The 13,114-nt window shown below is 34.9% G+C and overlaps 1 protein-coding gene across 7 annotated transcripts in view; it reads left to right on the top strand.

Annotated features, from left to right (window-relative positions):
- PTBP3 (polypyrimidine tract binding protein 3) overlaps positions 1–13,114 on the top strand; it is a 91,827-nt gene that overhangs the window by 40,649 nt on the left and 38,064 nt on the right. For 5 of the 7 annotated variants that reach the window (XM_043453926.1, XM_043453925.1, XM_043453928.1 and 2 more), the window contains 2 exons: positions 3,072–3,241; positions 5,890–6,036. In XM_043453926.1, coding sequence (XP_043309861.1) covers positions 3,072–3,241; positions 5,890–6,036 — 317 coding nt within the window. The remainder of the gene's footprint in view (positions 1–3,071; positions 3,242–5,889; positions 6,037–13,114) is intronic. The other 2 variants (XM_043453929.1, XM_043453930.1) reach the window with 1 other exon arrangement.

Below are 13,114 nucleotides of genomic sequence, written 5' to 3'. Positions count from 1 at the left end.
AAATATTAATGTTGTGTAATTTAATTTTCCAAATACTCCTACTACAGTTTCTATATACTGTTATACTCACTTTACAGGAAAAGAATCTGAAGCTCAGTTATATCAGAACAAGATGTCTGGTTTTGTAGCCCATGTTTTTAACATAGCACAGAGACTTTCATAACAGAACAACTAAGAACCTGCAATGGTTATGCATCTGCATGCTTTTTGATAAAAGTTTGTCACCGTTGGTCTTTGTTTGATAGTGCAGTTCAGGTTCAAGCAGCTTGTGTAGGCATGCGTTTTATTTCACGCGTGGTTTTGCAGAGATTATGAACACCTCAGTTAAAGAAATAACCTTCTTAATGTTCATTCGTTTTGGATTTTTCTGGGTAAACTGCCAAAAGCCTTTGCTCCTTAGGATGGTTTTGTAGTCTTTTAACACTTCATGCTGGTTAAGAATGTACAAGGTTAGCAACCTAGATGCCCATCAGCAGACGAATGGATAAGGAAGCTGTGGTACATATACACCATGGAATATTACTCGGCCGTTAAAAAGAATTCATTTGAACCAGTCCTAATGAGATGGATGAAGCTGGAGCCCATTATACAGAGTGAAGTAAGCCAGAAAGATAAAGAACATTACAGCATACTAACACATATATATGGAATTTAGAAAGATGGTAATGATAACCCTATATGCAAAACAGAAAAAGAGACACAGAAATACAGAACAGACTTTTGAACTCAGTGGGAGAAGGTGAGGGTGGGATGTTTCGAAAGAACAGCATGTATGTTATCTATGGTGAAACAGATCACCAGCCCAGGTGGGATGCATGAGACAAGTGCTCGGGCCTGGTGCACTGGGAAGACCCAGAGGAATCGGGTGGAGAGGGAGGTGGGAGGGGGGATCGGGATGGGGAATACATGTAACTCCATGGCTGATTCATGTCAATGTATGACAAAACCCACTGAAATGTTGTGAAGTAATTAGCCTCCAACTAATAAAAAAAAAAAAAAAAAAAGAATGTACAAGGTTGTGGTATTATTGTCTAGCCATCTAGGCTTACAGAGAGGGGGGGTGCAAAAAGGCACTTCATGCTTGACTTTCTATCCAGGAGGTGATAATTTAGCATTTAATTTAGCCACAGTATTATCACTATAATCCTCATAAATCTGCATATACTCTGACAATTTATTGTCATCATCAAGTTGCTTACTTTTTTTTCTAGGAGTGATAACACACTTTGAGATTTTTGTGATTAAAAAAATTACCTTTAAACTTAAGTTTGACTAATGCTCTTTGCACTTCCTAGCTGTGTACAAAAATTATTTAATCTCTGACCTGTTAAATCTCTTAATCTCTTCATCTGTTAAAGTTAATAAGATGTAATTTAATGAATTTTTATGTGTCAACTCCAGTGAGGCAGTGTAAATGAAAACAGCACGAAAACTAGAAATTAAGATCTTTTTAGGTAGTTGGAAGCCTGTCAGGGTTTTTAGAACAGGATAACACATGACACAGACATTTAGGATGATAAGATGTTAGATCTGAGTGGAAGTGGAGGGAGTGACACTAGAGGAAGGCAGAGTAGAAGTGGTCACAGGTCATAGGTGAGGTGACACTGAGAGCCGAGATGAAAGTGGACTCAGTTATTTCGGAGGGGAAAATCAGTGTGCCATGATGATTCATGAGGAAGGAGAAGGAACCTTTTGACTCCCAGAAGTTAAGTACTTGATTTCCAATAAGTATTTGCTGATTATTTTCCACACACTGTCCTAGGCATTTGCTGTGTACAGGCACAGACCTGTGAGGACCGCTTGGAATTGATAGTATGGAAGGATGTTGCCTGTGTTCATGAACATAGAGAATTTGGGAGCAAGTGCTAGTTTTGGTATTAAGTCAACCTAGTTTCCTATAAGTAAGTGGTGCTCTGTGCCATAGGAAAGGGTACAAAATATTGCCAAGACTTTTATGTGGTCCTCATGAAATTTGTTTATTTAGGGTCACAGACATATGATTGTCTTTTTAGTGTTTTAGAAAGTTTTTTTAGTATTTAGAAAAATGGTAATCTCAGGTGTTCGGAAAGATTATATTTTTCTTCTAATAGTGCTAAGTATGGTATTTAGTATTAAAAAAACAACACTATAATGAAACTTTGGCTTTTAGATAATTTGCATTCAGTCTTATGTGGTGCTATTTCTGGGGGGAAAAATACCTTCCTGAATCTTATGTACATAAATTTGACTACTTGTTACAGGCTTGTCAGTTCTAGTTACTGTCAGTGTTAAAACTTAAGCTTTAAATAAAATTTGGCTATAAACTGGCATACTGGATTACAACAGTGGTTCTCAGACTTTAGGTTGCTTCAGAATCATCTAGAGAGCTTGTGAAAACACAGGTTGCTGGGATGTTTCTGATTCAGTAGGTCTGAAATGGGGCTAAAAATTTGCATTTCCAAAAGGTGATGATACTTATGTTAAGAGCTGCCTGTTATATCATTAAAGAATAGGATTATCCTAAGGAAATCACAATTTAGCTTCTGAAAGTACTTTAAAAAGTGAATTGGCAAAAATTGTATAATGCCTGAAAAATAAACTTATTTTCATAAACATGCATCTCCAATCCAGATCCTTGTAGGATGTGATAAACATGAAATTTTTATTACCATCTCTCCTAAAAGTTTTTATTCTGTTTAATTAGTAATAGGACAAACTAGGAAAGCATCTTTTAAGATACAGTAAAGATAATATAAGTATTGTTTTCTATTCACAACAAATAGTTGACCATTTAGAGGGTTTTGGTACCTCAACATATGTAATTCATTTATCCAGCACTTTTCCTTGAAGTTAAAAATCCAAGTTCAGTTTAAAAAAAAATATACCTGCAGTGAAAAATTTTTTAAAAACCCACTCATTGAAAAGTGGATGATTTTATTTTCAGCTGTCTTCTACTCTTCTCCCATCAGCCCCGTAGTTCCTGAATTTCAAAACTTGAAACTCTTGGAAGATCAAATGTGATAATATGGTTAATGTAGTATGTCAACCCAAATTAATTTCAGTAATTAAAAAACAAATCTTGTATTTTTTAGCTAATGGGAATGACAACAAGAAATTTAAAGGAGATAGACCTCCCTGTTCGCCTTCCCGTGTTCTCCATCTTCGCAAAATTCCAAGTGATGTCACCGAAGCAGAGGTCATATCATTAGGTCTACCATTTGGCAAAGTAACTAATCTTTTGATGTTGAAAGGAAAAAGCCAGGTATGTAAGTTTTCAAGATTGACCCACAATTATCATCTCTGGGTGTTAGTAGAAAAAATAAAATAAAAATTATTTTTAAGGGAATAACCTAGTAGTCCAGTGGTTAGGACTCTGTGCTTTCACTGCCAAGGGTGCAGGTTCAATCCCTGCTGGGGGAACTAAAATCCTGCAAAGTGCCGCAAAATAAAAAAAATGAACGCTTTTTATTTCCCTGAACTTTTTTTCTAAATTTTATTCTATTTACATAGCTTTTAAAAAATAGAACTTCTTTAATGATAGGAAGCAATAAACAAAAATATTATATAGGAAACAGATTCTCTCTTATTTATTATCTTGAGCAAACATATTTTACATTCTTAATTACAAAATGGTTTATGAAAATATCCTGTGATTATCAGAAGAGATTGGATTGTTTGCCATCCAAGATTGGATAATGATGTCTGATTCATACCCCTATCTTTAGTAAACTGTTTATTTAAATTAACAGCCTTGTTTAAGGTAGTTGAGGTTATTAAGAACTGGAGAAGTTAAATAGTATGTGTTAGTATTCAGTCCTTGTTGTGTTTATACATTTTTCTTATATCTTTTAGAGGTAGTGTAGGCTCTTGGATCTTCATTTTCTTTACAGATGCCACTATTGAGAATAGTATGGTCTGCACAGTTTGAAAAGAGCCAACATGATCATGTCTAATGGCTGTCTAATGTCTAACAGGCACATGTTAAACGTACATTATGTTTCGTGTAGTATATTCCTATATTTTTTGTCAAATAACTCTGAGAGGCAGCAGGCAATGTCACAATTTCCTTTGTTTTCTGCTGTTGGTTCTAGGTTTATATTTTTCTGTAGTGCTAACTTATTGCTGTTAATTGCTTGTCTTTTGACCCTAAATCCTGTTCAGAAAATACCTTGTTAGTAAGGTACTTCAGCAGGAGATTCTGATGTGAGTCACTGTAGTAGTACTTGTAGGCACAGTCGTTCCATGGTTCTTGGAGGTGGAGTGTTGAGGATGGAGTAAGGGTTATTTTCACCAGCCTTTCTGTGGGTGGTGACTTTTGATTTTCTCTTCATCCTGCATTATGAAAGTTGATCCTTGGCTGGATACTTTGGGAAAACATAAATAATTCTTTTACTGGACTCCATGTGGAAAATTTTATTTTTACATAAATTTTTAGGTTGTATATACGTATAGGATAGATTTCCTGACTAGAATCACAATATCCAAAGACGTTGTCCAGCCTTTCATTTGTGTGACATTGCAGGAGTCTCAACGTTTAGTAGGGAATTTGCAGGAAGAGACTCTCCCCATGTGGTGAATGTTATTGGAATACAGTTTACACAGTCTTTGTTGAAAAGATGACTTTAAAAAACCAAATAATTAAGAAATACTGCCATAGCTATTTTTGTTACCTTGATCATTTTTATCTACTTCTCTTAGAAATACTAGAAAAACTGTATTCTTATACAGTTGGATAGCAGCTTTAAAGTGTATCATGGACATCTGTACCTTTTAGATACTGTGAATGACTTAAAATCTGTTTTATTCCTCGTAGATAGTGATTTGGATCATGAGTTCTTCCTGTACTTTAAATTTGAAGTGTTCTTATAGGTAGTTAGGGCTCAGAATTGTTATATGTTTTGTCTTCTTGACCATTAAGACAGGGTGATAAAATCTTCCACCTTAAAGATCTGTACGTATCCTGTTCCTGTCATATAAGTTAATGGGAGTCATGACAGTGAGAAGCCATAAACAGAATAAGACATGAATACTAAGGAGATTCTTCGATCTCAGTTCTTTTTTTTTGTTGTTGCTAAACATTTATTTAGTTGAGTTTTTTGTTTATTTAGTTAGTTTTGGTTGCGCTGACATCTCAGTTCTTTTTAGTCTTCAAATAGCTAATATCAGTATAAGTGTAACTGTTAGTCACTCAGTCGTGCCCGACTCTTTGCGACCCCATGGGCTGCAGCCCATCAGGCTCCTCTGTCCATGAGATTTTCCAGGCGGGGATACTGGAGTAGGTTGCCATTTCCTTCTCCAGGGGATTTTCCCAACCCAGGGATCGAACCTGGGTCTCCTGCACTTCAGGCAGATTCTTTTACCGACTGAGCTACAAGGGTATAGTGATTACCAGTAGCCAAAAAAAGTCACTTGAATGACCCAAATCAAGTCAATACTGACTTAATGTAGGATGTTCTCCCATTTCCCTAATTTGTACAGTTGAGCTTTGGCACATGAATGTTCTAATTATATTCATAAAAAGGCAAAGGAGAACAGATCATTGGAGAAAATTTTATGAAGAAACTGAACGCATCTATTTATAGTAGTGATGCACACATTTATTTTTGCTTTTTTAGTTGTTTCTAAATTTTAGAAGAATCAGAAGTAAGAAGAAGACCAAAAAACACAGAGTCATTTAATCAACTGTCAATTTCCCAATCCAAAATCTTTTATTGAACCCAACTTTTGTCAAATATGTTTTCAGTAACTGTCAGTGATACAGTTTGAAACGAAAGTCTTTTCATCCCCTTCGGGGCAATATGACTTCTGTTAAGAATGCATGAGTTTTAGAGCAAGCTAGAATGAGAAAGTAGTTCTTAGCTGCCTGTCTAAAATGAGAGCTTTCACTTTACTTTCTTGTGTTTATTGCAGGCTTTCTTAGAAATGGCTTCTGAGGAAGCTGCTGTTACTATGGTGAATTATTACACTCCTGTTACTCCTCACCTTCGAAGCCAGCCTGTTTTTATTCAGTATTCCAATCACAGAGAACTTAAGACTGACAATCTGCCTAATCAAGCTGTAAGTATTAATGTCATTTATAAAAATAGTTGTAAGGATACATGATAACTAATTTTCTATTTTTAAGTGGAAAAAAAAATCATGTTTTTCTTCATCATGAGATGCTCTGTTGATAAAGATTGCATATATAAATTCTTATCCAAAGACCCCAATAACAAAGCACTGCCACTTGAAACTATGTTTGAGGATATGGCCTTAGAAATGGCAGGCAATCAGTTTTCTCTTGAAACTGTTTTCATAAGAGGGGGAAAAGTACATTGTTAATGTCTCTTAAAATCTCAGCTCTAAAGGAACTATGGAAGTCAATCTTTTCTTTTTACAGAATATGTAGCAAAGGCATTGAGAAGTTGAGTGGTGATTCTATTGTTACGTTAATAAGAATTTATATAAATATGTTCATTAAATGATTTTTGACTCTCCAAGATAAATGTGGAATATAAAATATGAACGTTTCTTACCTCATTTTCCAGTTTTGATATGATTGATACTGAAACATCTTTGTCTCTCCAGGTTGATTTTTTAAGTAGTTAAAATAGTAATTTGAAGTAATTTAAGGGTAGGAAAAATTTATCCACGAAGCAAGTACATTTTAAAAAATAGGTTTTATATTATGTTGAGAGCATTGTTTGCCCCTGATAATCTTGCTCTAGGCAAAAGAACTCCTTCAGCTCTTTGTTTCTGTGTTGGAAGTCATTATAATGCAAGCTGCTAAATTTAAATTATAGTTTTCCACATTTTTAAAAACAATGACATTTCCTGCATCCAATCCTTAACTTATTCTAAGACGTATTAATGACATATAATAAATTACCTAAACTTGAGTAAATGAAATGTTAGATATTTTTAAATGTATAAAATTTTTAAAGTAAAACATTGCCTTGTAAGTAGGATATATGCTCATGGTGAAACATTCAGATAATCCAGAAAAATAAAAAATAAACAAAAGATAATCCAGTTACCTAGATATAACTGATAAACATTTTGCAAACATTTTACTGTGTACCTTTCTCTGTTCAGGTTAGGTCTATGTATATATTTTTACACCAGTGGAATCCTAATGTTTTAAGAGCTATTATTTTTTCTCTACAGTAGGTCAGTGATGTTGTTTCATGACAAGAAATACACAATTACGTGATACTTTTTATTTTACTTTTTATTACTTCATCATTTTTAAATGACTGCATAATACTTGCTTCAAAAGGGCAGTCATAATTTGTCCAGTTTCTTGTTAATAGACATTGAGATTGTTTGCAATGTTATGCTTTTACAAATAATACTATAATAGCATTCTTAGATATCTTGGCACACTTGCAGCATTATCTTGTAGTTTATGTTTCTGGCAACAGAATTGCTGGTAGTTAGCCCATGTATGTTTTATGTTTTGATATATCTTGCAATATTGCTTTCTGTAAAGATTATTTGCTGATTTAGGATACCACTGATAATATATGATAATATAATGATAATATATGAGCAAGCGATTTTCCTGTCCGTTTTTGTTAGTATGATAGTTAACAAATTATATCTTATTGTTTTACTTACTTTTATGTAATAACTTGTGAAGTGTTTATAGTGATTCCTGTTAATGCAGGTTTCCTCCCCATTTTTTCAATTGTGATAAAATATGTATATAATATGAAATTTACCATTTTAATCACCTTTAAGTGTATGATTCAGTGGCATTCCCTGGTGGCTCAGAGAGTAAAGAATTTGCCTGCAATTAAGGAGACTTGGTTTATTCTCTGGGTCAGGAAGATACTCTGGAGAAGCAAATGGCTACCCACTCCAGTAATCTTGCCAGGAGAATTCCATGGAGAGAGGAGCCTGGTGGGCTACAGTCTGTGGGGTTGCAAAGAGTCAGAAATGACTAAGCGAGTGAATAACACTTCAGTGGCATTAAATACACTCACATTGCACAACCTATCACCACCATCCATCTCCAGGACTTTTTCCTCTTCTCAGACTGAAACTCTGTACCCATTAAATCCTGACTCCTCATTTCCCCCTGCCCCCACCCTGGCAGCTGCCATTCTGTTTTCTGTCTCTGAATTTTGTTTGCTAATTCATTTTTTAAATTATTTTTATGTAAGAGTCAAATCTCTTAAGTTGTGTTATGATCTCTGACATGGGTACCATACTCATAAAAACCCAGTATAGCAAGATTAAAAAGTTTTTTTTTCTACCTATGTTTTCTTATACGTTAATGTTTTGGTTGTCTTTATTTTAGTGTTTAAATCTTTGTTAAGACTATTTTGTGGGTGGAGAGGGAGGCTAGGGTCTTTCACTTACTCCCACTGACCAGTTTCTCTTTTGTTGTGGTTGAATAAGCCATTTATCATCCACTCGTGTAAAACTTGTCCTTTGTCATCTTCTACTTTTCTATACACATGCTTTGCCTACTTAGAACTTGCATAAACATACTTGTTAGACATGACCACGCATTTTGCTTGCGTGACCTCCATCTACCCTCATGTGTGTGCTGCTCACGTGGTATGCAGTCTGTGTCTAATCTGGATTACCTTATGGATTCTGTTCTGTTCCGTTCCTATTCCATGTCCCTGTGGCTTAACCTAATGTAGGGCAAGGCTCAATTCTTTCCCCTCTCTTTTTAAAAATTAAATGGATAATAGGTTTTGTTTATTTCTCAGGATATATTAGAATTATTTTTATAACTCCTAACCCCCCCAAAAACACAGTGGAATTGAGTTGATTTTATAGATTAATATGGAGATAATTAACATGTCTATATTGGTAACTAATCCTTTTGAGGAGGAAGTTATATTTTATTTCCTATCTCTCAGTAGAATTTTCAGTTCTCCTTTGTATAAGTCATCCAGTTTTGTCATTAGTGTGATTCCTAATTATGTTAGTTTAAGTCTTGAAGAAGAAACAAACAATTTAATAAAACTCTTAAAGACTGGATTATTCTAAAGGAAACAGAAATCCCAGTTGCTTGGCAACCAAAGCCAGCCCAAATGACCTACTTTATTCTTAGATAGCCTTGATTTCTTCCCAGTACCCTTGCCATTTTGTTACTTTTGTCCATTTTTTTTGTATGGACTTTTGATAAAATACGGTTTTCTTTTATTCAGAGTCCTACACAAAAGCTGAAGTCAGAATTGAAGGTATCTGTTTACATATGTATTAATGAGAGGTACCTGTCAGCCCTCGGGAGCTGATCAATTACTGTTTCATTCTCTTTCCTTCTCTGAATAGCAAGATATCCCAAAACATACTTATGGACATACTTGGCAGAGGGTCAGGTGAATATCAACTATTTTCCTCCCTTGCTTTAAAATTAGAGCTAAAAATTTTAGATGGTATTTTGAGGTGCAGCATTTGAGAAATGGTTGTATTAATAGCATTCAGTTTTGTATAGACAGTTTTTCTTGGTCTTGTGGGTAGAAATTTATAAATTTACAAAATGATGACCATGGAAAAATTTTTCCCTAAAAAATTTCCCCCAAAATCATCAAACTGAACATTTAAGGTCTTTGAATTTTGTTGTATATTCATTTCTATCTCAACTATAGAAATACCTTTTTTATATTTTCTAGGCATATTTAAATTTTACATGAAGTATATATATGTTCCCAACCTCAATAAGTATTTGTTGGTTTTTCCATCACAATACTGCTCTTTGCTTTAGTACTAGTTAATGTAACCATTCCAGAGGGTTTGTGGCTGAAACACTGAAAAATTATCTCCCATAATAAGAATTCTGCTGCCTCATAATGTTTAGCATCAGATACACAGAAAATATGTCTTCTGTGTACCTGAACTGTCTCTTCATATTAAGAAGGCATTTCTTTTTTCTCCCCCTCACTTTACTTTTGTCCTCAGTGAAGAGTGTCCCTCTACTTTTCATTTTCTTCCTTAAATATTTTTGCCTAATTAAAAATTGAAACTAGAGTTACTTATTAGACAAATCTTTCTCAGATTCTTATTGTCAGAAGAATTTTTTTTTGCATGCCTGTTATGCGGAGACTTTTGTACTCAATGCTCTGTAAAGTACTAAAGCGGAGTATATTGACAACTGTAGAATGATTAAGACAATATATACCATATCTTCTCATATTTCTCCAGTGTGACATCTTTTATGCCAAAGAGGAAGGAGTGAAGGAAGAGAAATAGCAACAATAGCAGCAATAACTGTAATATAGCAGTAGTAAGCATATATATAGAATTGTTTAATAAAAAGAATTGCTTGAATAATTGGTAGATAAGGAAGTAGAGTCAGTGAGGTTGGGAATTCCCTGGCGGTTCAGTGCTTAGGACTCCACACTTAGTACTAAGATCCCACAAGCCACACAGTGTGGCCCCCCCCCCCCCAAAAAAAATGTCAGTGAAGTTCAATTTACTTTCAGTTATTCAGGCTTAGTTTTGATAAGATGATTAAATCTTGAAGAATGGTTCCTTTTTCTCTCATATCATCCTGATGAGAGAAAAAGGAACCATTATTCCACTGAGAGCCTCACTGTGTTGATGTTTATTCCTGGACATTCTAAAGTTGTGAGTGACTGCTAGCTTGTTGTTTCATAGGTTTAATATGGTAACTGCTTGCTTGTTGTTCTTTAGTCACTAAGTCGTGTCCGACTGCTGTGACCCCGTGGACTGTAGCCCGCCAGGCTCCTCTGTCCATGGGATTCCCCAGGCAAGAATGCTGGAGTGGGTTGCCTTGCCCTCCTCCAGGGGATCTTCCCAGCCCAGGGATTGAACCCAATCTCCTGCACTGGCAGGTGAATTCTTTACCACTGAGCCACCTGGGAAGCCCTCAGCTGCTAGCTAAATGTGAATAAATTTAAATAAATTAAAAATAAAAAATTCAGTTTCTCAGTTGCACTAGGTACGTTTCGAGTGCTCACTAGCCACCAGTGACTAGTATCCAGTCTACTGCAGATGTCGAACATTTTCATTATCACAGGAAATCCTGTTGGACAATACTGTTTGTCTTCCATGTGTCTACTTAATCTTTCGTGTGTGTGTATGTGTGTGTGTGTGTGTGTGTGTGTGCTCGAGCACTTGATACAGATGTAATAACTACTTTAATGTTTGTGTGTGTGTGTGTGTGTGTGCTCGAGCACTTGATACAGATGTAATAACTACTTTAATGTTCTTGTTTGCTAATTCTAATCCCCATGTTAATTGAGTCTTTTTTGAATGACCTCTGAACCTCATCTTTGCCTATTTAAAGGCTTAAAGTGGGACTGTGAGCCAGTTTTCAAATTTAAAAGCAGTACAGCCCTGTTTTCCAAATAAAATCTTCCTGGGGCGCCCAGTATAAAATAGATAAACTGCTATGCGTGAAGCAGAATTGGGGTGCTCAGTACTTCACACACTTGACTTTACAGGCACATATATATTTAATGATATAAAATATTCAAATAATTCATATGTTATTCTCAGAGATGATTTGGAAACTGAACATTTGGCAGTTTAAGTATTACTTGATACATAAAAGTCTTTATATGGCATAAAAATGTTGTTAAATGGTTTAAAAAAGAGTTGTATATAAGTACAAAAGTGGAAGTTGTTCAGTTGTTAAACATACAGAAAAGACTGCCACTTTTCAGAAAGACATTTATTTTAATGTTATTTTTCATAACAAAATGTTGAAAAGCCACCACTCATCCCACTTTCAAAAGGTGGTATAATAAATAGTAAACTAAAATTAAAGTCATGAAAACAAAATAAATGTTAATATAAAATAACAAAGTACTGCGAAACAATACCATTATCTTTAAAATTGCAAGTGAATACAAGATGTAGAAATGAAAGAATCTGCATTAAAGTGGCAGGATTTTTTTTCATTTTGTGGCACAAACATTTTATTCATTATCACTATTGTTAGGAAATTATAAGAACAAAAGATTGATTAAAAGCTTGCATTTAATTTCACTAATTATTAACCATACTTTTTTTCTCTTCAGTTCCCCCTTTTCACTCAAATAATTGTTTTAAATTTTCAGACAGTCACAAAATTTTTAAAAAGAGTCGTAAATATAATACAAAGAAGTTCTGATTACTTGAGGTGTTTGGGAAAAAACTGTTAATCTGGCCTCTCTTCATTGGCCAAACTTTCAGTGTGCATTTCCTTCAAAGAAGGATACTCTTTTACAAACCAGAATACACTGGTCAAAATCAGGAAATTAACACTGATGTTATTACTTCCCTCCAAACCTCAGTCCCCATTCAAGTTTTACCAGTTGTCCTAGTGATGTTTGTTCTAGCAGAATAAGAATTATTCAGAGTCGCATGTTCCATTTAGAAATCATATCTTCTAGTCTCCCTTTATCTGAAACAGTAAGTTATTTTTGTTGTTTTGTTTTTTTTTTACTTTCATAACCTTGATACTTTTGAAAATTATGGACTACTCATCTTGTAGGCTGTCCCTCAATTTGAGTTTGTGTGATGTTTCCTTGTGATAAGATTCAGTGTATACAGCTTTGACAGGAATATCACAGAAGTAATGCTCTTTTTTTCTCATTGCATCATATCAGGTGGCACATAATTTCAATTTGCTGCATTGCTGATGGTGTGCTCTTTGATCACTTGATTTGACAGGTGTTTGCCTGGCTTCTCCACTATAAAGTTATAACTTACAAAGGGGGAAAGAAGAGTATCTGAGGGGAGGTACTTTAAGGCAGTGTCAATAGATGGCTCCTTATCAATTGTCAATTTTTATCAGCCTGCGGACTTACAGGTTTCCTGTTTTATTTGATGGGTTTTTATTCGTTACAGTCATTATTTTGGTTCTCAAATAATGCCAGCAGGAGCCTCTTTCAAGCTTCTGTGTCTTTTTGGCTTGCTTCTGTTGTTCTTTGAAAACTGTTTTGCATTCTGGTACAAAACAACAACAAGAAAACCCCACAAAACTGGAAATGTTGTACACTCATCTTGTGCTTTCCTGCTCCAGTTTTAGAACTAGACTTTTTTTAGAGCACCCCGGTTCCTTTTAATAGAGCATCATATTTAGAAACTTTTCTGCCTTCCTTTTCTTGGGTTCTGACATCTCATGCCAGGCTGCCTCTCCGTTGAATTCCTTACTCCATTCAGGCTCCATGGACTGACCTCGCTA

This window comes from Cervus canadensis, chromosome 30 (genome assembly GCF_019320065.1).
Source record: "Cervus canadensis isolate Bull #8, Minnesota chromosome 30, ASM1932006v1, whole genome shotgun sequence".
NCBI classification, from domain to species: domain Eukaryota; kingdom Metazoa; phylum Chordata; class Mammalia; order Artiodactyla; family Cervidae; genus Cervus; species Cervus canadensis.
Note: the sequence above shows the minus strand (reverse complement) of the source record. Positions and strands in the feature narration are given on the sequence as shown.